Source organism: Oncorhynchus masou, chromosome 12, assembly GCF_036934945.1.
Source record: "Oncorhynchus masou masou isolate Uvic2021 chromosome 12, UVic_Omas_1.1, whole genome shotgun sequence".
NCBI lineage: Eukaryota > Metazoa > Chordata > Actinopteri > Salmoniformes > Salmonidae > Oncorhynchus > Oncorhynchus masou.
In genome coordinates, this window is record NC_088223.1 from 24,597,015 (window position 1) to 24,620,742 (window position 23,728).

The following is a 23,728-nucleotide window of genomic DNA, read 5'->3' on the forward strand; positions in this document are numbered from 1 at the left end:
GTGTCATATGAAGGGAATAGGCTGCCATTTGGGAAGCAGACCTCGTTTCCTGACCAACATTCATTGTCCTACTGTATCTATTCACGTATGACCTCAGGCAGTAAAATATATCAGAACTGTAACAGTGTTCCTAAATAGATCACTTTACTTCCTGGATTACTCCAGAGACTTTAAATAGAAAGACTATACTATACTATACTATACTATACTATACTATACTATACTATACTATACTATACTATACTATACTATACTATACTATAGGGGGATGGAGACACCATCATCATCACCATCATTAGAGTAATATCCCCCAATTAAAGGTGGATTTAAAATCCTGGTGTTGTACTGCTCAGGTGACTCAGGTGCGCTCTAGTGTCATAGAGACCAGGCCTAAGTCCCAAATGCCCCCCTATTTCCTATATAGTGCACTACTTTTGACCTGGGCCCTGGTAAACAAATAAAAGTAGTGCACTGTGATGGGAATAGGGTGCATTTAGCATGCAGACTAGGTTCCCTCGGGCAGGACTCCCATACTCACGGGAACCGTACCCTGACACCTGCTATTGTTTTGTTTGTGGCTCTCTGGTAGATAAAGGAACAGGTGAAGGGGGGTTGAGAGGGGGACAGGTGCGTCACACTTCTCTGGTTTCGCCTCTTTGGTTTCATCAGTTCAGCCAGTACTGCCTGGGAGAGAGGGAGACACACAGAGAGAGAGAGAGAGAGAGAGAGAGAGAGAGAGAGCGAAGATAGGGAAGTGCGATGAAGGAAAGGATTTGCTGGTCTTGTGAATTGCAGAGTCAAATTCTTTCAAACAGTGCTGCAAAGAGATAGAGAGGGGGATATTACTGAGGGAGAGGAGCTGGAGACAAGATTACATCATTCATACGCACACAGAGACATACACTGGAATATTACTGCTTCAGACACACACAGAGAGAAACAGACACCAATACACAAAACACACTGCACCTAAATAGAAGAGGACATGAAGACTGGCAAGAAATCCTTCATAGGTAGGAACTTCTTTCATTTCTTGTGTGATAATAAGCTTTATCTGACAACGCCTATCCCATGGGTGACATGTTTGAGGCCATTGTTGTAGGTCTAGAACAAGTGGAGTTTAAATATAACTTTTCGTGCTTTATTGTCTTCATTTCACTTTGTTTGTTTCTCTCTTTCAGTCTGTTCCATCATCTCTTTCAGATTCTCTTTCCTTCCTTTTTTTACGTGACTTACTTCTTATGGTCTCTCTCTAAATAATTTAGTCAGGGAGAGAGGCAGGATTTCATATCACCTCCTGCTCCATCTATCTATCAATCACACCTCTATCTGTCCCATCACAGGTGACATAATCCACTTTACTCTTATAATCATCACTCACCTGGATGGTAGGGAGCTGCCAGTAATCACTAAACACGCTGAGATTATGTACGAGGGAAAAGAAAGTGACAGGAAATATCAGACAGACTGAACACTTTGTTTAAGCACACTCTGTTCTTTGAATGTAAGTGCATTCCAGCCAGCTACCCACTCATTCATTGCTTCATTCACATTTACACATCTTTAATCATGATCCATCCCATGTATGGATTAGTGAGAGAGAAACAGGGTCGTTCCACAAAAAGAGGGCCTTTTGCATCTCTTTGATATTTTAAGTAGAAATTGTCCACCAATATTGCATTTTAAAATATTGTTATATTAAATGAAGTGCCTTTTAATATAGACCACATGGATTATTCAATAAATCAGATTTTTATAAAGGCTTGCTAAAGTGCGAAGATTCAGCATTTTGAAATATCCCTGCGTCAACCCTGTGTCACTTCTAGGAATATTTCAATTAATTTAACATCATTGTAAAGCCCAAATTATTTTGTTTTTCTTGACAAAGTAATTTCTGAAGATTAGTATTTATTTCATGTGATTAGTCTGTCCCTCATTGTACGGTCAACACTGTTAAGTGAACTGAACTCTCGTTTTAATATGGTAAAACTATTGTTTATATATTTTTAAATTCAAAAGAAACAATGAACATCTAATAGGCAAATCATTTTGTAAAGCAGGTGAGCTGGTTCTACTCTTTTTTGACATTTTCTGGTGTTTTTTGGAATACTTTTCGGGTCGTGTATAATATGATAACGCAGTTACCCATAGACATACAGGTTAGAAATGCTGAAGGAATTTGATTATTTTTTGTGAAGCTTGCATTCAATTGCACCTCCCTGTTGCACAAAACGAGCTTCCATTCCCCCTGTCATGAGGGGATTTATGGCTGGTACTGTTACAGTCAACTCTGTTACTTTCTTTGGCATATAGTATTGTTTTTATTTTACATCTTACGATGGGAAAACATGTTTTTTATTAAGTTGAACATGTGCTTATTATGCCAAAAAAATTTAATTAGGTGAAATCACAAGGTTTTTTGACCAAGCTACACTTTTCATAAGTCACCGAAATTGGTGGAACAACCCAACAAAGGAAGGGGGAAGCAGCATCTTGAAGAGAGAACTTAAGTCACAACACTCCCCATTGATTAATTTATTGATGCTTGTAAACATGAGTTGTGTTGTCATTTTGAATGAATGTGAGTGGTTGTTCTGTGGTATAATCCCTAGACGCTCCCTTGTACCATCCACTGAACCGTGTTGAGCTAGGTAATGCTGTGGAAGTCAGTAGAGCGTGACAGGCCTGTTGTAGAGTAGTCACCTGGCTCTGGCTGCACCAGCAGAGTTGTATCTATTTCCCTTTTTAGTGCACTTCTTTTGACCAGGGTCCATGGGGCTCTGGTCAAAAGTAGTGCACTATGTATGAAATAGGGTGCCATTTGGAACAGCCAAAGAGAACAGACTCAGGGGGAATTTGGCTTTGCCCATAATACAATGGCTATTGGTATTGGTCAAATTAAATATGAATTTAGAATGAATAGTATTAGCAGTAGCTAGTGAAATGTACTAGTAATTATACCATCAGCAGGAATATTAGAAGGTGCGGTTGTGGTAGGCCTGGTATAGTAGGATAAGTTAAAGTTAAAGTTAAGTAACAGTTGGCTTAATGCAGAAGCTTGAAGGACATTGCTAATAGAGTACTTGGTGATGGCGCCAGAATCGTTACATAAACTCTCACCTAAAGTGAGCTTCCGTGGCTGTTAACCATTGAGTTGATGTTGAGTCATTGGGACTCAAAGGCACATATCCGTATCCCAGCTGACTGTGATTTGAATATCAGTCATCTCTGTTTCTGGGAATTGTAGAAGGAAATGGAGTTGTACGTAATGCTACCGTACAGATTGTGCTAGGATGATGAGTTAAGCCTCCTACTCACTCGGACCTGAAGCTGCATTGCAGTGTTCATTGTTCAAGGACCCCAACATCTCCAGTACTCTAGTCTCTGTGGGTCGACTTTGAATAATGCCAAAGTTTCCTTGAGCATAGACAGAATGGACAGCACAGACGTAGATAGGTACAGAGAAAGAGCAATAGAAGGGAAGAGGGAGGGGTGGGATGATTCTCTCGAGGAAATTGAGAAAAAAGGGCAATCGAGAAGCAGTAGAAAAGGCAAAAATGATGGACGTGGAGAGAGATGGGATGTAGCAGGTGAGAAATTGTAGGGAATTACACTGGAGATTCATTACTCAACCGGGCGACTCACACCAGGTGGAGGGGACGGGGGGGGACGGGGGAATCAATGGAGCTGCTGGCAGCATAACTGTGGGGGCAGGAAGTCAAAGCCCTGGGCTAAATCCCAAATGGAACCCTATTCCCTACATAGGGTAGTGCACTATTGGCCCTGGTCAAAAGTAGTGCACCATGTAAAGAATAGAGTGCAATTTGGGACGCAGACCTGGACACTACCTCCCTCTCTTAGACAGTCAGAGGGAGAGGGAGAGGCTGGCTCCCCCGCCCACTACCCACTCCTCCCTGGAGCCACGACCCACCTAGAGTGAGTGGTGCGGGGGAGGCCTGGATGTGCGCCCCCCTCCCCTGGTGGTTCCTTCAGCCCAGCAACAGCAGCAGGTTAACCAGCCAGGTGGGGGTCTAGCTGCACAGCAGGCCCTGCCTTCCCACCAGATTCATCCAAAACAGATGCAAATGGAACCCTACTCCCTTTGTGCACTAGGGGCCCTGGTCAAAAGTAGTGCACTACAAAGGGAATAGGGTGCCATTTGGGATGCATCCGTGGGGACCTAAACCAGCAACACACTGCCTTGGATGTAAATACTAAACTCAAACATCCGTAGGAGCAGAACATAGAGAGATAGCCAAAAGCAAGTAGCCAAAACAACGCGAAGTAGTAACGTAAAAGAAGACAGTCAGGCTGGGGACTGGGGTTTAATAACAGATAGTACTAACAGAGGCATTTATCAGCCGCTGCTGGCGAGGACAGGGGTCCTTGGTGAGTAGTGACTCATCATGGGTAGTATTCACCAGTGGAAATGTTGCCTATACTACCACCTGTCTGCTTGGCATGAATCAGACAAAGAGATGGTGGCAAATGAAGGGCTTTTTTTTTAGGATTGGGAGGATGCTAAATATAACCGTTAAGGCCATTATGTGGTGTTGTTGTGTGAAATAGTGTTGTTTAATGAAATAGAGAAAGGTCATCTTTGACTGTTAAACATGCAAAGCTTTTAAACTGTAGATTCAGCACCTCTGATTCACCACATGTTTCCATTGCCATAAAGCATCTCCAAAAGCAGACTAAACACAAGTCGCAGGCTTTGAATGACTAATTTGTCAGAAGGAGAATCGGATTGCAGCCAAACCTGGATAGAAGGGAGTTCCCCCATCTACACATTGTAATCCTGATCCTCTCTTTTGGTGATTGTAATGATGTGCGTACACACTAGGAAACCTCGTACTGGCATTATAGTAGATGACAGATGGGCAGGGTCTAAGCATTATTTGATTTCGGAAAATACATGGGACATCAGAACTTTTGTGACACAGCACAGTGGAAAAATATGTGGCAATTAGAAATCCAAAATATACTGTGTGTGTAAAATGTAAATATAAACTGGAAGTAGAAGTCTAGGTGTTGTTGTCCATTAGTTTACTCTAATTAGGGAAGGGGTGATAGGGTTAGGGAAAATAATAAAGAAAAATAGATTTAAAATAATAAATATATATGTTGTACATACATACATTACAAGTCAAAAGTTTGGACACACCTACTCGTTCCAGGTTCTTTATTTTTTACTATTTTCTACATTGTAGAATAATAGTGAAGACATTGACACTATGAAATAACAAATATTGAATCATGTAGAAACCAAAAAAGTGTTACAAAAATCTAAATACAGTATATTTTATAATTGAGAGATTCTTCAAAGTAGCCACCCTTTGCCTTGATGACAGTTTTGCACACTCTTGGCATTCTCTCAACCAGCTTCTGGAAAAAAAGGACAGATTTCCACAGGTCTAATGTCCATTGTTCGTGTTCCAAATTCTGATGCTGGTAACTCAAATAAATGTATCCTCTGCAGCAGAGGTAACTCTGGGTCTTCCTTTCCTGTGGCGTTCCTCATGAGAGCCAGTTTCAATTGGCCCGGTGTCGTCTGGGTTTGGCTGGTGTAGGCCGTCATTGGAAATAAGAATTTGTCCTAACTGAATTACCTAGTTAAATAAAAGGTAACATTGTAACAAATAAAAGTTGGTTCAGAGTGTGCAAAGCTGTCAAAGGGTGGCTAGTTTGAAGAACATAAAATATATTTTGATTTATTTAACACTTTTTTGGTTACTAGATGATTCCATATGTGTTATTTCATAGTTTTGATGTCTTCACCATTATTCTACAATGTAGAAAATTGTAAAAATAAAGAAAAACCCTTACATGAATAGGTGTACCCAAACCTTTGATTGGTACTGTATATATTGAACAAAAATATAAAATGCAACATGTAAAGTGTTGGTCCCACTTTCTATACGCACAAAAATCGTATTTCTCTCAAATTTTGTGCACAAATTTGTTTACATCCCTGTTAGTGAGCATTTCTCCTTTGCCAAGATAATCCATCCACCTGACAGGTGTGGCATATCAAGAAGCTGATTGAACAGCATGATCATTACACAAGTGCACATTGTGCTGGGGACAATAAAAGGCCACTAAAATGTGCAGTTGTCACAACACAATGCCACAGATATCTCAATTGGCATACTGGCATACTGCAATTGACATATTCCCTACAGGAATTCCACCAACGCTATTTCCAGAGAATTGAATGTTCATTTCTCTACCATAAGCCACCTCCAATGTACGTCCAACCGGCCTCACAACCGCAGATCATGTGTATGGCATTTGTGTGAGCAAGCGGTTTGCTGATGTCAACGTTATGAAACGAGTGCCCCATTGTGACGGTGGTGTTATGGTATGGGCTGGTAGAAACTATGGACAACAAACACAATTGCATGGCAATTTGAATGCACAAAAGTACTGTGACAAGATCCTGAGGCCCATTCTGAGGCCATATTTTTTTTAAGGTATCAACAGATTCATATATGTATTCCCAGTCATGTGAAATCTAATCTTATATTTAACCTTTATTTAACTAGGCAAGTCGGGTTAAGAACAAATTCTTATTTACAATGACAACCTACTGGGGAACAAGTGCCTTGTTCACAGGCAGAACAACATATTTTTTCCTTGTCAGCTCAGAGATTCAATCCAGCAACCTTTCAGTTACAGGCCCAACGCTCTAACCACTCAGCTAACCTGCCTAGATTAGGACCTAATGAATTTATTTCAATTGACTGATTTCCTCATATGAACCAAAACTCAGTAAAATCAATGAAATTGTTGCATGTTGTATTTACATTTTTGTTCAGTATATATTACCAAAAAAATTAAAAATACAACACGTGCACATGATGAAAGCGAGGTGTATTTACTGCAGTACAAACACACAACCAGTCCTGCAGAGCCGGTATTTGTGCACAAAAGAACTTGTGTTAAAATGTGTATTAAAGTCAAGCAAAACTGAAATAGATTCAACTGTGCGTGGGAACTTGAATATCCCTAGCTGTTTTCAATCATTTGTGGTTACAAATGTTCCCTTTAAAGTGTTGATATCACACCAGCATGACAGAGAGGAGGTTATGTGTATGAATAAGGGCTTGATGAGGTCAGGGAATAGCCTCTACCTAAGCTCCTAACAAGGGTTATGTCCAAAATGAAGCACCCTGGAGCACCCTTTTGTATGTATTTTTTACAATTACATGAATGGCACCTTATTTCCTGTAGTGCAGTACTTTTGACCAGTTGTGCACAATATAATATAGGTAATAGGGCCCCATTTGGGACACAACCCAGGTGTCAATGTTGTGCCATCTGATCCTGACAGTGTGTAAATAGATATTTGCTGGGAAAGTATACTACCATAACCTGACATGACACGATTAGCTGTTGTCTTCACACCATTTTGCCTCTTCATGTACTTAGCTTGGCAACATGCTTCCTCTTATATAGTAGGAACTATCGGTCAAATTCAGTCCCGAGATGGGACATCCTTCAAAGTATGCATGACTATCACATGCCATTGAGCAAGCAAAACATCCCAAATGGCACCCTATTCCTTACATAGTTCACTACATTTGATGAGAGCTCTATGGGCCCTGCTCAAAAGTAGAGTGCTCTGTGGGGAATAGGGTGTCATTTGGGACATAGCCTAGGAGTTACCCCTGACAGTTCTCTGTTTTGATCCTGCAGTTTGTTTTAATGTTTTGATCTGCACTGTCACTGTATGCATAGGTCCATAACTGGGCCTTATGTCAGGGAAATGGAGAGAGGCCGTTTTGTAAACAACAGGGTTAGGATTTGATGGTGTATTGTAGAATATAATGTCTTGCAGAATATAAAAGAAAATCACTTTTTTTGTTGGCATATTTTCACCTGCATTTGAATGTTCCTTGCATTGACTTGCTTCCATCCTTTCATAAGAACATATTGGATATTTGCTGATGATGCAAACAGGGAATTGGCTACAGAACTTAAAAAACTTTAATCTTGAAATGCCTTTCTCCAAAAATGGGCCTCGGGATCTTGTCACGGTATTTTTGTGCATTCAAATTGCCATCAATAAAATGCAATTGTGTTTGTTGTCCATAGCTTATACCAGCCCATACCATAACACCACCGCCACAATGGGGCACTCGTTTCACAACATTGACATCAGCAAACCGCTCGCCCACACGACGCCATACACATGGTCTACGGTTGTGAGGCCAGTTGGACGTACTGCCAAATAGTCTAAAATGACGTTGGATGCGGCTTATGGTAGAGAAATGAACATTCAATTCTCTGGCAATAGCTCTGGTGGACATTTCTGCAGTCAGCCTACCAGTTTCAGTGGTATAAAGTACTTAAGGAAAAATACTTTAAAGTACTAATTAAGACATTTTTTGGGGTATCTGTACATTACTATTTATATTTTTGCCAACTTTTACTTTACTACATTCCTAAAGAAAATAATGTACTTTTTACACCATACATTATCCCTGATAGCCTAAAATACTTGTTACATTTTGACAGGAAAATGGTCCAATTCACACACTTATCAACATAAGCTCCATGGTCATCCCTACTGCCTCTGATCTGGTGGACTCACTAAACACAAATGCTTTGTTTGTAAGTTATGTGTTGGAGTGTGCCCCTGGCTATCCTTCAATAAATAAAAAAAATCAATTGTGCCGTCTGGTTTGCTTAATATAATGAATTTGAAATGGTACATTTTAGCAATTCCATTTACTTATATTTAAAACCAAATACTTTTAGAGACTTTTACTCAAGTAATATTTTACTGGGCGACTTTCACTTTTACTTGAGTCATTTTCTATTAATAAGGTATCTATACTTTTACTCAAATATTACAATTGAGTACTTTTTCCACCACTGGCCAATTGTACATTGTGTTGTGTGACAAAGCTGCACATTTTAGAGTGGCCTTTTATTGTCCCCAGCACAAGGTGCACCTGTGTAATGATCATGCTGTTTATTCAGCTTCTTGAAATGCCACACCTGTCAGGTGGATGGATTATCTGGGCAAAGGAGTTATGCTCGCTAACAGGGATGTACATTTTTTTTTTTTTTGAGAAATAAGCTTCTTTTTGTGTTTGGAACATTTCTAGGATCATTTATTTCAGCCCATGAAACATGGTGTGTTTATATTTTTGTTCGGTGTGTTTATATTTTTGTTCAGTGTATTTTTTGAGGCTGGTGACAGAAGTCTGTGTAGGATCAATGCACCTGTTATTCCATTTTTCATTATAAATGATCCAGGGTGCCTTTAATCCTATCGGTTCTAGAGAGATTACAGCCATCCGTATCTTTCCATTGGTAGAAAAGGGGGTTGGGGGAGCGATGTTCAATCTAGCGCGCTCCACCTATGCGCTGCTGCGTGCCTCCTGTCATTCCCCGCCTCCTGCAGGCAAGAGATGGAGCTGCGGAATCCCGTGACATCACTGCCTCTGACAGTTGCTTGGTAACCAAGTGACGTCAGTAAGCCGCTCCTCCTTATACCACGTGTTCAGTATATAACTCCTTGCCGCCCAGCGCCCTGGATAGACATTTTGGACTGATCGTGTTCGCAGGCAGGATTCTCTGTAGCCAGTGCGCATGAAGTGGAGCAATTGGTACTAGAGCAACCAGCGTGTCTTCTCCATAAAGGGGCTTTCTTTTGGCGCTGTTTTACAAGTGGATACATATTTTTATTCACCATGGCTGTTACCAAGGCTCCATGTGACTTGTCTTATTGCAAAATGAGAGGAATTGTGTCAGTCCTCACTGGTAGGCATATTATTTCTAAGTTCAATTATTTTATTTAGAATTTAGTTTCTACACTGTGGTATTTAATAGTATGCATCAATATTCTTTGGATTATGATTTGTAGATGGACTGTATGCTCCTTTACTCATGTCAATGTTTGTGATATAGGCTTTGAGTGTTATTTTTCACTATGCGACGCGGCGGTTCGCCAAAGGAATAGTAATATTTTGTTGCATAACGACTAAATTTGGCACATAATGCCTTATAACGGGATCCATTCCAAAACACTTTTGAACCTCTGAAACATTTTAAAATGAAAGCTTTGAACAGACTTAGTATAGGCATACGGCTATAATTTCTAGACTGTTCACCGCACTGTGATGAAAAATGTAACCTGTTATCTATCCCAGGTAGATAGTAGAGGCCTATCCATGGCCCTAGTTCTGCAATGGTGTAGCTTAGGTCTGATGAAGGGCTGTGTTAAATCTGTGACGTTGTGTTCTCTGGGCGCCCAGCTGACATACATGCTTATTTTTGATTTGCAGCTTTCATCAAGGAGAGGAAAATTGGACTTAACGACTTCATATCGAGGCTGGTGTCAAACCCACATATGTGTCAACAGTAAGTATTATATGGAGCACTTGTATAGCCAAATGAGATGTTTAGATATTATATATGAGCTACCAGCTGCCAATGAAATATGATAATATTATGACAAATGATATTTTCTGAAAGTATAGATATTTATCAAATAATCAAGATATGTGATAGGTGTGCACACAATAGGCCTCTGTGCGACATTTCATCTGCTTCCCATGGCATTAGATTAGGTCTTTGTGTTTATTTATAATTGTATAGGTCTACCTAGGTCAGTGTAAGCTACTGTACATTTCCAATCCAATCAACTGCACGTTACTATTCACATTTTGAGTCAAAGCAGTAATCTGGGGCCAAGCAGGCAAAGCCAGCAGAAGAATAGTTATGTCATGTCAAGTGTGTTCCCGCCATGGCCTCTCCAGTGCTTAAGCACCTTTTCTGCAAATCCCCTGTGTCCCCTTGACTGGGATAACCGGGTAATTCAATTAAGCGCGCACTACACAATATGGTTTGTACTCAACAGCCTAAAAAAGGGCCAGGTGGGGGGTCTAGCTCAGTGGAAAATTCCACAGGGGCTCTTGAGTGGCACAGCGGTCTAAGGCACTGCATCTCAGTGCAAGAGGTGTCACTATAGTACCCGGTTCAAATCCAGGCTGTATCACATCTGGCTGTGATAGGGTGGCACATAATTGGCCCAGTGTCGTCCAGATTTGGCCGGAGTAGGCCGCCATTGTAAATAACAATTTGTTCTTAACTGATTTGCCTAGTTAAATAAAGGTTATATAAAATATACAAAAAAAGAAATACCATCATCAGGTGCTAGGTTGTTATAGCAGTCAGATTCTGGGCTGTTTGTGCTAGTCATGTCTGATCCCCTGGCTTAGAACTACTTTCAGATGGTGCTGCAGGCTACATGGTGTATAAGGAGGGGCTCAACAACAACTGAATAGTCTCTCGGCAGTTAGAGAAAAGAGACCCTTATTGTCTCTCAGGAGTTAGAGGAGAGACCATTATTTACAGTCTTGGCCGGTTTGTATCTCATTTGGGTCAATTATGACAAATGGAACCTTCTCTATCTAACTACTCAATTAAATCACTGTTAAACTCACCATTTTACTGCGATGTCCGACTTTGAAAAATAGTTTGAATCGTAATATTGGCCTGTGATGGCAATCTAAGTATTAGACTACTGTTATAATTTAAACACTCTAGAAAAAACATTGTCAACTTAGAGGTCACTCATCCCTATAAAATCACAAAGTGGCAATGAGTGTATCAGTCAAAATAACCATAAGTTATTTTGAGAATCATAAGTGAAGGAGGATTCCATTCTAACATTCTCTGTTCATTCCTCAGTTCTGAAGTTGACTTCCTCAAGATTGATGAGAACCAGAATGAGAAGCTGGACAATGCTGAGCTCTTAAATCCGGTGAGCATCAGCATAACACATGCCTTGGCCACTGGGACAGACTGAGCCAAAAGGAACCCAATTCTCTATATAGTGCACAAGTTTTTAAAAGAGCCCTATGGTAGTGCCCTATATAGGGAATAGGGTGCCATTTGAATTACCAGTGTGAACTGTAAATAGATAATTTTATCCAGAGCCAAGATGGTCATTCTTAGCTCCTTCTCTCCTCTTCTGTTCTTAGATGCTACTGACCTCCCCCAGAAGCTCACTAGCTGAAGAGCTGGCGATCAAACCATGTGATTTCGACTACCTGAAAATCATCGGCAAAGGGAGCTTTGGGAAGGTGCTGCTGGCTCGACACAGGGAGAGCAACGAGTATTATGCCGTCAAGGTTCTACAGAAGAAAATCATCTTGAAGAAGAAAGAAGTGAGTCTTACTCTACTGATCTTCACCATAAAAACACACAGTCAATACTCCAAGCAAGGTGCAATAGCCACAAACACATACAACCACTCAGTCGCTCGCTCAGTTGCTCTAATTTAAGTATTGCACTGATGTCATTGTGAGTGGTATGCTCATCTTTCTCTTACTCCCTCATCTAGCAAAAGCATATAATGGCGGAACGAAGTGTCCTGATGAAGAATATCAAACATCCTTTCCTGGTGGGGCTGCACTATTCCTTCCAGACTACTGACAAGCTGTACTTTGTGCTTGACTACGTGAATGGAGGAGAGCTGTTCTATCATCTACAGAGAGAGAGGGTGTTCCTAGAACCCAGAGCCAGGTTCTACGCTGCAGAGATCGCCAGTGCTCTGGGATACCTCCATTCCCTGCATATTGTTTACAGGTATGAACTAAGATCCTATCATACACCACCCTCTGGTGGTGACTATATTTCATAGCACATGACAGAAAAAATGCCACTTATAGAAATGTGTACTCTGGTCCAGTGAATAAGGGCCAGTGGTTTAGAGGAAGGTAAACGGACGTAAACACTGTTTATCCACCTTTTGCATAAAAATGCATTAAGTATAGGGAGAGTTGCACTTTCCTAACCCTCTCCCTCCAACTTCACAGAGATCTGAAGCCTGAGAATATCCTGTTAGACTCTGCGGGCCACATCGTCCTGACAGACTTTGGCCTTTGCAAAGAGGGCCTTGCACCCACTGGGACCACCACCACCTTCTGTGGAACCCCGGAGTACCTGGCCCCCGAGGTGCTGCAGAAGCAGGCATACGACCGAACCGTGGATTGGTGGTGCCTGGGATCCGTGCTTTATGAGATGCTCTATGGACTGGTGAGGCATTACCGATCACTGCTCTTTTCAGCATCTCTTTCATGGTTCAGTTTTCACAATGCATTTACCTTAGTTATGATATCCACTATCAATGCATCCCAAATGACACCCTGTTCCCTATATAGTGCACTTCATTTGACCAGAGCTCTATAGACTCTGGTGGGACACCATATGTCACCATGTCAGTTATATATAAGGAATGTCAGTATGAATCACACAAGTACACTGACAATCATGGTGCGTGGTGTGTATGGATTTTGGCCACGTAGCATGTACTGATTTTTGCTGTCTCTCTCCATAGCCCCCCTTCTACAGCCGCAACACAGCTGAGATGTACAACAATATCCTGAACAAGCCTCTCGTACTGAAGCCCAACGTGTCCAACGCAGGCAGAGAACTGTTGGAGGGACTCCTGCAAAAGGACCGCACTAAGAGGCTGGGAGTGAAAGATGATTTTGTAAGTACCCACACACACAGACATAGACACAGACAGAGCAATCAATGTACAACAAACAAATACATTATATGAATAACACACAATAAAAAAATACTACTAAGGTCTCCGTATTGTTCCGTACCAGTGGATTGATGTAGTGTTTTTATCTGCCTCTAGATGGAACTGAAGTTCCACACCTTCTTTTCACCCATCAACTGGGATGACCTGATGGCAAGGAACATCACACCACCCTACATTCCCTCAGTGGTAAGTACATCTACCAACAATGTATACATGTAGTCTTCCAGGTTAACATGAGAGAAGTACAAATGTACCCTTTCTTGTTCACTTCAAGTAGAATTTCCATGTTGTTTTACTCAAATGGTCACAAACTGCATCCCAATGACAGCAATGTATATATTTAGAGGCTGTATGGGTGTGAAATGTGAATTTGATGTTTGTGTTTTAGAGCACGTCTCTAATATAGTGCTCTGTTTGGTTGGCTTTCACAGAGCGGGCCTACGGACCTCAGGCACTTTGACCCAGAGTTCACCCACCTCCCTGTGACCTCATCTCTGTGCAACACGGACGGCCTGCTGGTGACCAGCAGCATCAAGGAGGCAGCTGGAGCCTTCCCAGGCTTCTCCTATGGACCCGCTGACAGCTTCATGTGAAGGACTCCTCTATCCACCTCGATCCTCATCCCCTCCACAGTCGAAAGGGGGAATAGGAACAGACAAACACTGCCTGGGACAATGACCACGCACTGTTAGAGCAGTTTAGGAGGTTTGCATGGCCTGCTAATGGAAATCCTGAGTGACATGCCTAAGAGGCATGAAAAGGGGGTCCAGAAACTCCAGATCTTGTTGGATTGTTGCATGAGGGGTGTAGATTGCATGGGACTCTTATCTTCAACACCAATGGCCCTACCTACTCACCCACCCCAAAACTGATCCAAAGTGTGCCAAGGTGGGAAACAGAGATTATGTTTTGTACTACAGGGAAAAAGGACATTTCTCTCAAATCGATGTGGACTACAACCACTGTTGGAGATAAGGGTGAAGTGCCTGAAGTTTCAAGGCAGCGAGAACAGTACTGTACCCACAGAGCTAGGCAAGAAGAGCCGGCTGCATCAAACCCGCAGACTTTCCAGTCTGTTTGGACTTATGACCCTGGCGCTAGCAGTAGAGAGGTCCATGCCTTCCTAATCTTTCTGCATATATTGAAGATGTACATGTCTGTTCGAGTCACAATGCATTTGTTATCTGTTTGTTATGTGAATGGTCGATTGCACTTGAGGAAACAAGGGTAAAGAAAATGTTTGCGTTGCTTAAGCATCCATTCTGTCTCTTGATCAACTGCATATCTTTTCACCCACAAAATCATATCTCAAACAAGTAGGAAAACACCAGAATGGATAATGAAATTTAAACTATTTTGTTTTGGACCAAATAGGGTACTATGGTACCATCTGAACCAAATTCTACTGGTGGTACTGATGATGATGATAATAGAGCAAATGAATGCCGATGCATAGAAAGCAGACACGGAATATGTTATTTTACAAGAAATCTGCATATCATGTCATGGCATAGTAATTTAATTGTAATCTTACCAAATAATGCATTGGTTTACTATTTTAATGGTACTGTTCATTTTACTACAGTATTTCAGTTTGAGAAATTACAAAGTACTCCTTTTAAAAACACATTTTCCACTTGAATCTTTAACAAAAACCATAGTAATATATTAAGAAGCTCCAAATGTTTAACTATTTATACTCCCTATGTGAACAAAATGTTCTTGCCTTTGTTCTTCTAATACCTGCACTTTTACCCCCCTGAGACTGTGTTGACATATTGTGTTGACATAAATGTTTGTAGACTCATTAATATATTTTTTATCATAAATACAGAAAATGGAGTATACAGTTTTACCAGCAATAATAGGTCTTCTGCAGTAATAACACATTATATCAATCATTATTCTTGCGAGTGAAAGTGATTGCTGTTTTGCTGGCAAAACACTCTAGAGAATCCATTATATTGTTATGTATATCCATTTGCATTGTGTACAGAACTCCTGCTAGATTGATAATAGAAAGGAAATGTACATGCATTTCGTTTTGTAAAGTGTGCCTGTCTGTTCCAGCCATGTTACAGTAGGATAGGTAGGCCTGATCCATTTGTATCTATTTCTTCCGTTATCCTCATGGTCTGGAGACCACGACCTGAAAAGCTGTGCTGCTGCAATGACAAGAGCTTAGACTGAAATGACTCTTTGTAAACAGCGCTAGCGCCGTTCATTTACTGATGGCCCTAAATAGTGCAATAACATTGCAGGCTTGGCAAGAATCACCTTTAATTGATCAGAGATATAATTTTTCCATTAGTCATCATGCCTTAAAAAAATCATCTAAAATGACAGATTATGGAAGATCAGTGTTTACCAGATGTCAGTAGTCAACATGTTAAAAAAGGGCATGAACTGATTTTATTTTATTTGGCCTTAACAGATATAACCTTGTAATGGCTGACAGAACAAATATCTATTCATGATGAAAATCACGTTTTTTTTATTTTTATATAGTGTAAATTGATAAAGGACTGACACTTAATTTGATATGTCACTTTAACTTCCTTGATCCTGCCAAGTCTGAAAATGTTGTTCTGCAAAGAAGTGTTGACTCTGCAGTGAATATCTACAGACCATTCTGTGGTACCGCTTCCTTCTTGTAGAAAATTACAAACAACGCAATACAGTTCTAGGTGATTTTCTTCCATATTTGGAAGCTCTACATATGTTATTTGTATTTTATTTCTCCATATATATTTATTTACGTCATGACACATAATGTACTGTATGTTTAAAGACCAGAGGACAAATTCCTAGTATTGATAAATTAAAATATTGAATTGTTATCTGTTCAAAATGGTAAATAAAATGTATTGACCAAATTCAAATGGAAGTGTGAACCAAGTGATTTTTCTGGAGGCCAGTTAGATACTAAATAGGAGTTAAGAAAATATATGGTAAGTAGAATGCTAAAATAGTAAGTAGTCAGTTTTCGCTGACTACATTCTATTCCAAGGAACATACATTTTTTTATTTAAAAAAAGCACCACACACTTGGTACATTTTGATTGGTGCTGGTCTCCTGGAAATATAGGCTACATTAAATTTTATGCACTGAGTGTACAAAACATTAAGAACACATGCTCTTTCCATGAGACACTGACCAGGTGAAATCTATGATCCCTTATGTCACTTGTTAAATCCACTTCAAATCAGTGTAAATGTGGACAGGTTAGGATTTTTAAGCCTTGACATGGATTGTGTATGGGCACCATTGAGGTTGAATGGGTAAGACAAACTATTTACGTGCCTTTTAACGGGGTATGGTAGGTGCCAGGCACACTGGTTTGTGTCAAGAACTGCAAAGCTGCTGGGTTTTTCATGCTCAATAGTTTCCCATGTGTATTAAGAATGGTCCACCACACAAAGAACATCCAGCCAACTTTACTCAACTGTGGAAATTGCTGGAGCCAATATGGGCCAGCATTCCTGTGGAACGCTTGACACCTTGTAGAGTCCATGCCCTGACAAATCGAGGCTGTTCTGAGGACAAAGGGGAAGGACAACTATTTTTTCCCATACTATTGGTCTGAAAATTTGATACGATCTGATGTGACACGCGTAGTTAGTGCAATCCGGGTTGCTTAGGACGTCCCTACCCTAACCACAAACATTTCCTAACCCTATAGGGGTACGTCGGGATTTTGGCAATGAGGCCCTTTATCTATTTCCGCAGAGTCAGATTAAATCATGGATACCATTTTTATGTATCGGAGTCCAGTATGAAAGAAGCTAAAATTTCAAGAAATGTCAGTGGAAATGTGCATATATATATACACAGTGGGGAAAACAAGTATTTGATAACCTGCAAAATCAGTAGTGTTTCCTACTCACAAAGCATGTAGAGGTCTAATTTTTTATCATAGGTACACTTCAACTGTGAGAGACAGAATCTAAAAATCCAGAAAAATCACATTGTATGATTTAAGTAATTAATTTGCATTTTATTGCATGACATATGTATTTGATACATCAGAAAAGCAGAACTTAATATTAGTAGCTCTTGACCAGGTTTGCACACACTGCAGCAGGGATTTTGGCCCACTCCTCCTTACAGACCTTCTCCAGAGCCTTCAGGTTTCGGGGATGTCGCTGGGCAATATGGACTTTCAGCTCCCTCCAAAGATTTTCTATTGGGTTCAGGTCTGGAGACTGGCTAGGCCACTCTAGGACCTTGAGATGCTTCTTACGGAGCCACTTGTTAGTTGCCCTGGCTGTGTGTTTTCGGGTCGTTGTCATACTGGAAGACCCAGCCACGACCCATCTTCAATGTTCTTACTGAGGGAAGGAGGTTGTTGGCCAAGATCTTGCGATACATGGCCCCATCCATCCTCCCCTCAATACGGTGCAGTCATCCTGTCCCCTATGCAGAAAAGCATCCCCAAAGAATGATGTTTCCACCTCCATGCTTCACGGTTGGGATGGTGTTCTTGGGGTTGTACTCATCCTTCTTCCTCCAAATACGGCGAGTGGAGTTGAGACCAAAAAGCTCTATTTTTGTCTCAGACCACATGACCTTCTCCCATTCCTCCTCTGTATCATCTAGATGGTCATTGGCAAACTTCAGACAGGCCTGGACATGCGCTGGCTTGAGCCAGGGGACCTTGCGTGCTCAGGTTTTTAATCCATAACGGAGCAGTGGGTTACTAATGGTTCTCTGAGACTGTGGTCCCAGCTCTCTTCAGGTCATTGATCAGGTCCTGCCGTGTAGTTCTGGGCTGATCCCTCACCTTCCTCATGATCATTGATGCCCCACGAGGTGAGATCTTGCATGGAGCCCCAGACCGAGGGTGATTGACCGTCATCTTGAACTTCTGCCATTTTCTAACAATTGTGCCAACAGTTGTTGCCTTCTCACCAAGCTGCTTGCCTATTGTCCTGTAGCCCACCCCAGCCTTGTGCATGTCTACAATTTTACCCCTGATGTCCTTACACGGCTCTCTGGTCTTAGCCATTGTGGAGAGGTTGGAGTCTGTTTGATTGAGTGTGTGGACAGGTGTCTTTTATCCAGGTAACGAGTTAAAACAGGTGCAGTTAATACAGGTAATGAGTGGAGAACAGGAGGGATTCTTAAAGAAAAACTAACAGGTCTGTGAGAGCCGGAATTCTTACTGGTTAGTAGGTGATCAAATACTTATGTCATGCAATAAAATGCAAATGAATTACTTAAAAATCATACAATGTGATTTTCTGGATTTTTGTTTTAGATTCTGTCTCCCACAGTTGAAGTGTACCTATGATAAACATTACAGACCTCTACATGCTTTGTAAGTAGGAAACACTGCCGATTTTGCAGGTTATCAAATACTTGTTCTCCCCACTGTATATATTGATATAATAACCATCATATCAAAATAAATGTAGAGTCATGCAATGATGTGTGGTCTTCCCACTATGACTCGTTGGGAAAGCATGCAGTTTATTAGGCTACAGATGAAATAAATTATGATGACTTTCACAGTGTGGTCAAAGTGCAAAATGATGATGCAGGTGCTTCTACACCTGCATTGCTTGCTGTTTGGGGTTTCCGGCTGGGTTTCTGTACAGCACTTTGTGACATCAACTGATGTAAAAAGGGCTTTACAAATACATTTGCATGATTGATGAGTGATTGATGAGTTTGATGCTCCTTTCCAATAAATATCAAGGGTCATATTCTGATGACATGATCATTGATGCTTGGCTGCCGTTTGACAAATAACAATATAATCTCGCTCTTTTATCCATAATAATCTTATTTTGTAGGTTATATGTGCGCAGTTGGCTAGAGCGCACATGCCAATACCAGTGGGCACACTTGCTATATAACGCAACAAAGAAAGTGAGAAAACCATTAGTAGAGTTGAAAATGCGATGGAAACCCATTTAACTTGTGCCATACATCATCAGGCACAGCCTTTTATCTGCGACAAGTCAGTCAATTTGATGCAAACATATCTAAAGTATCCCTTAATTAACCATTTAACATTCAGCTTCAATTGTGGGTAGTGACGTCCCAAAGATCCCGGATTGCAAGGACCTTGCACACGGCGTAACATGAATAATCAAAACTTCCTGCTAAATAGTGGTCGAACAGACAAAGCGGTGTGGATTCAGTACGAAGATATTCGACTAAAGCAAAAATACATTACACCAATGGTAAGGTTAAGTTTGACTAACTCCAATGTAGACCCACGGGCGATAACGATTTCTAACTTTGGAAGGGAAGTTCCAACACGTTGCGGTAATACTCCGTTAGCTAGCATAGCATCCCGAGAGCGTTGGCTAGCTAGCTAAAAACAATGCCGTTTGCTATACGCTAGCTAACACTTTCTAGTTAGCTATGTTCCCGATACTCAGCTAATTGTAATATATAAAACCATATCTATAGATTTTCAATTCCTCCTAGTTTGGTAAAATGAAAAGTCCGTTGGATAAGTAACGTAGTAATTTGGCTGGCTTAGCTAGACATCGTATTTGCTAGCAATAACTGGACTTCACCTTCACAAGCTGTCCTTGACTCTACAAATGTAGAATGTTCTAGTAAGCGTGCCATCGCTAGCAACACTTAATCGCGTATACAGTTCCTGGATAAAGATGAATAGAAATTAGGAACCAATGTTGAGCGTGGAGCAGTTAACGTTAGCACACCTGTTTTGGGCATGCTAATTACTTATTAGTATCCCCCCACTCACTTGTATAGAATTTAACTTGGATTTGCCTTGGAGGCAAAATTGGCTAGCTATTTTACTAACATCTGCACGCTTATCATTGAAATAACAGTCTAAGTCTGCCTCAGACACCCACCACCATAGCTGCCGTTAGCAAGGCTAGTATTTACACACTAAAAGCAGCTGCCACCAGATGTCAGATGTCTTGTAAAAAACGGAATAGTCCGCAGGAAGCCTGAAGTTAATTACATTTAAATGTATTCTGCCTGTTGTCCGTAGTGTTGGTCCTTATGCAGGGGAGATTGAGAAACAAATTAAACGGACATTCCAAACGTGGGTCTATTGTAGACCCACTTCCTCTCTGCTTACCTAGCTATATCTTAATATCTGGGGAAGAGTAGCTTGGTGATTCTAATATACTAAACCTCATGTCAAAATCCTACACGTGCACCATACCTGCCTGCACACGTAAAAGCAAAAACTTGTGCGGGATTTATTTTGACATGTCCATAAGGTAACAGTTAACAGAAACTGCATGGGTCTACAACAGACTCACGTTTGTTCCATTTAGATGTTTTTTCTCAAATTCCCTCGACAGAGTACGTTGAAATTAAATTTTTCCGGCGGACTATTTTTTTTTGTAAACTAACGTTAATTCCCAGGGACGCTACTAGTAACGTTAGTGTGTAAAAACTAGTTGTTAAAATCAGATAGCTACCGCAACCACAGATAATGGCATGCTGCCAGCTTGTCATTGGTTTTTACCTGCGTTAGCTAGCTACTACTATGAAGGTCAAAGCTTATAATTGAGTAGCTTTTAATTAAAATAATTTAATTGAAACCATAGCAGGATGTTATCGAAATCCAGCTAGACAGTAGATTATTTGTTACCAATAGTCCACTAGTCAGAAAGAAGCAAGAACAGAATCCAAAGGTACATCAGTTTTCAATGGGCTGGTTTCCTTGACACAGATTTAGCCTGGTCCGGAACTAAAAGCATGCTGAGCTTGCTTTTTTTGGTCCATGACTAGTTTTAGGTTCAGGCCTAATTTGTATCTGGGAAACGGGCCCTATATGTTATGTTTAATATGAATCAAGTCCAGCTCAATGAGCTACGTTATTCAGAAAAAATGTATACAGTGTTTTCAGAAAGTATTCATATGCCTTGACATATTCAAAAATGTGTTGTTACAACCTGAATTCAACATGGGTTGAATATTTTCTCTCACCCATTTACACACTAACGTGTCTTTAGAAATGTTTGTAAATGTATTGAAAATGAAACACAGAAATATCTAATTTACATAAATATTCACACCCCTGAGTCAATACATGTTAGAATCACGTTTGGCAGTGATTACAGCTGTAAGTCTTTCTAGGTAAACTTCGGAGCTTTGCATTCTTGGATTGTACAGTATTTGCACATTATTCTTTAACACATTCTTCAAACTCTCAAGTTGGTTGTTGATCATCGCTAGACGGCCAATATTCTTTTTAAGTCTTGCCATAGATTTCAAGACTATGTCGTGTCTTTACTATCATTAGATTGAAGACTTAGTTTTTATCAAAGATTCTCTGTAATTAGTATTATGCAATCAAACTGATTAATCATGTAACCGTAATTAACTAGGAAGTCGGTGCACCAATGAAAATATTCAGATTACAAAGTTATCATTTCCTTAAATAACTTTTCAGATATTTTCATATCTGCTCCATAGTCTTCTGATGAATGAATTATTTACTTTACCTCACGTTAGTCTCATTCCAAACGTCGTAAATTGTTGGTTATCTGCACAAACCCAGTCTTCACTATGAGTCATCCATACATCAATTGTCTTAAATTATGTATTTATTACTAAGTAATTCACAGAAATGCATAAACAAACAAACAAGGTAAATATGTTTTCAAGAAATGATAGGGGAACGTGTCCTAGTGGGCTAAACCGGCATCGTGGCTTGGTGGACAAAAGGGGAGTCAGCTGACAAGTCACTACACAGTGATAATTATAACAATTGAAATGCTAATCCTTTGCTCACTCAGGAACAATTGCAATCAATACATATTTACGCTCAGTGTGTCGTCTTGATCGCAGTTGAAAGTTTGTTTCTGTTGGAGAGTTTCGTCCTCTCGCTCTCTAGTTCAGATTGACATTCATTCATTTGTTATAGAATGGATGTTTCGGTGGTTGTTGTTCTTCGCATTCAATGATACCGAATTCCTAGCTTCAGACTAGTAATTAATATCACAGACTTGTTCTTATTCTGTTGGTATCGATAGTCTAATAGTTTAACCACGCGGTATGGTTAAAAGTTTCAGCAATCGTCTGCAACCTTTGTACTCCCGTGATTGAGAGAAACATGGTCAGGTGATAATTTCTCAAAGTTGGGTTTTATTCGGAATTGCAGAAAAGGGGCTGTCCCAGGATGCCTGACCCTAACTGGGCCCAGGGGCGGTCCTCTGATTTAGTTCTCAAAAGGGAATTGGAGTTTCCTTCATTAAACAGTTCAACATCACATTATAAAATTGTGTAAACAGTATCATACTCACTCATTCATCTTATACAACAATTAGATGTAAACCTCATATCTGAGGCTATTATATAAACAGCGTTATGGTAATGTGGCCACAACGTCTCCCATGAGCTTCCACAAGTTGTAACAGCTGGATTCTTCAATCTTTTATACCTTTTCCGGAACATGAAATTTGTTCGCACCTCATGTTCTGTGAGGTGGAAGAAATTCCTTTGTTCTCTATGAAAATTCACTCTCTTATACTGTGTGGCCATGAGGCAGGGTCTTCTCCTCGGGAATTTACGACCTTCCTCTGACCACAGCAGCCTAGTTGAAGGAGGCAAGGGGGAGGCAGGGAGAGGGGGATGGGGCTTGCTGTACCCAAAGAGGGCAACGTCATGACCACTATTTAATAAAAAATTGTAACTAGGCCACTCAGGAAAGCAGACTGAACCATGTTTTCCTCTAGGATTTTGCCTGTGCTTAGCTTTTTTTTTTTTTATCTTAAACTCCCTAGTCCTTGCCAATGACAAGCATACCCATAACATGATGCAGCCACCACCATGCTTGAAAGTATGAAGAGTGGTTCTCGTGATGTATTGAATTTACCCCAAACATAACACTTTGTAATCAGGACATAAATGTCATTTCTTTGCCATATTTTTTTCATGTTTACTTTGGTTCCTTATTGCAAACATAATGCAGAATTTATTTATATTTTTTTCTGTACAGGCTTCCATTTCACTTTGTAATTTAAGTTAGTATTGTGGAGTAACTACAATATTGTTGATCCATCCTCAGTTTTTTCCTTATCACAGCAATTAAACTCTGTTTTAAAGTCACCATTGGTCTCATGGTGAAATCCTTGTGGTTTCCTTCCTCTCTGGCAACTGAGAGGAAAGACACCTGTATTTTTGTAGTGACTGGGTTGATTGATACA

At 40.4% G+C, this 23,728-nt stretch overlaps 2 protein-coding genes across 6 annotated transcripts in view; both read left to right on the forward strand.

Annotated features, from left to right (window-relative positions):
* Positions 1-735: 735 nt before the first annotated feature.
* LOC135549737 (serine/threonine-protein kinase Sgk1-like) lies at positions 736-16,455 on the forward strand. Of its 2 annotated transcripts, none has more exons than XM_064979992.1 (9): positions 736-1,013; positions 10,299-10,374; positions 11,707-11,779; positions 12,000-12,185; positions 12,362-12,606; positions 12,837-13,056; positions 13,358-13,513; positions 13,670-13,759; positions 14,005-16,455. In XM_064979992.1, exons 1-9 carry the CDS (start codon positions 986-988, stop codon positions 14,164-14,166), a joined length of 1,236 nt encoding a protein of 411 aa, XP_064836064.1. In that variant the 5' UTR covers positions 736-985; the 3' UTR covers positions 14,167-16,455. The 2 variants fall into 2 exon arrangements, with proteins under 2 accessions (XP_064836064.1, XP_064836063.1); XM_064979991.1 differs by lacking the exon at positions 736-1,013 and adding an exon at positions 9,533-9,774.
* Positions 16,456-19,649: 3,194 nt separating this feature from the next.
* LOC135549738 (eyes absent homolog 3-like) overlaps positions 19,650-23,728 on the forward strand; it is a 28,006-nt gene continuing 23,927 nt past the window's right edge. For all 4 annotated transcript variants that reach the window (XM_064979994.1, XM_064979993.1, XM_064979995.1 and 1 more), the window contains exon 1: positions 19,650-19,765. The gene's annotated coding sequence lies outside the window, so the exon portion shown is untranslated. The remainder of the gene's footprint in view (positions 19,766-23,728) is intronic.

Bases quoted from the DNA above. Each gene is read 5' to 3' on its own strand.
- LOC135549737 (XM_064979991.1), top strand. From the start codon at position 9,705: ATGGCTGTTACCAAGGCTCCATGTGACTTGTCTTATTGCAAAATGAGA. The intron at 9,775-10,298 runs GTAGGCATATTA...TTTGATTTGCAG, and splicing joins AATTGTGTCAGTCCTCACTG to CTTTCATCAAGGAGAGGAAA. The intron at 12,607-12,836 runs GTATGAACTAAG...CCAACTTCACAG, and splicing joins TCCCTGCATATTGTTTACAG to AGATCTGAAGCCTGAGAATA.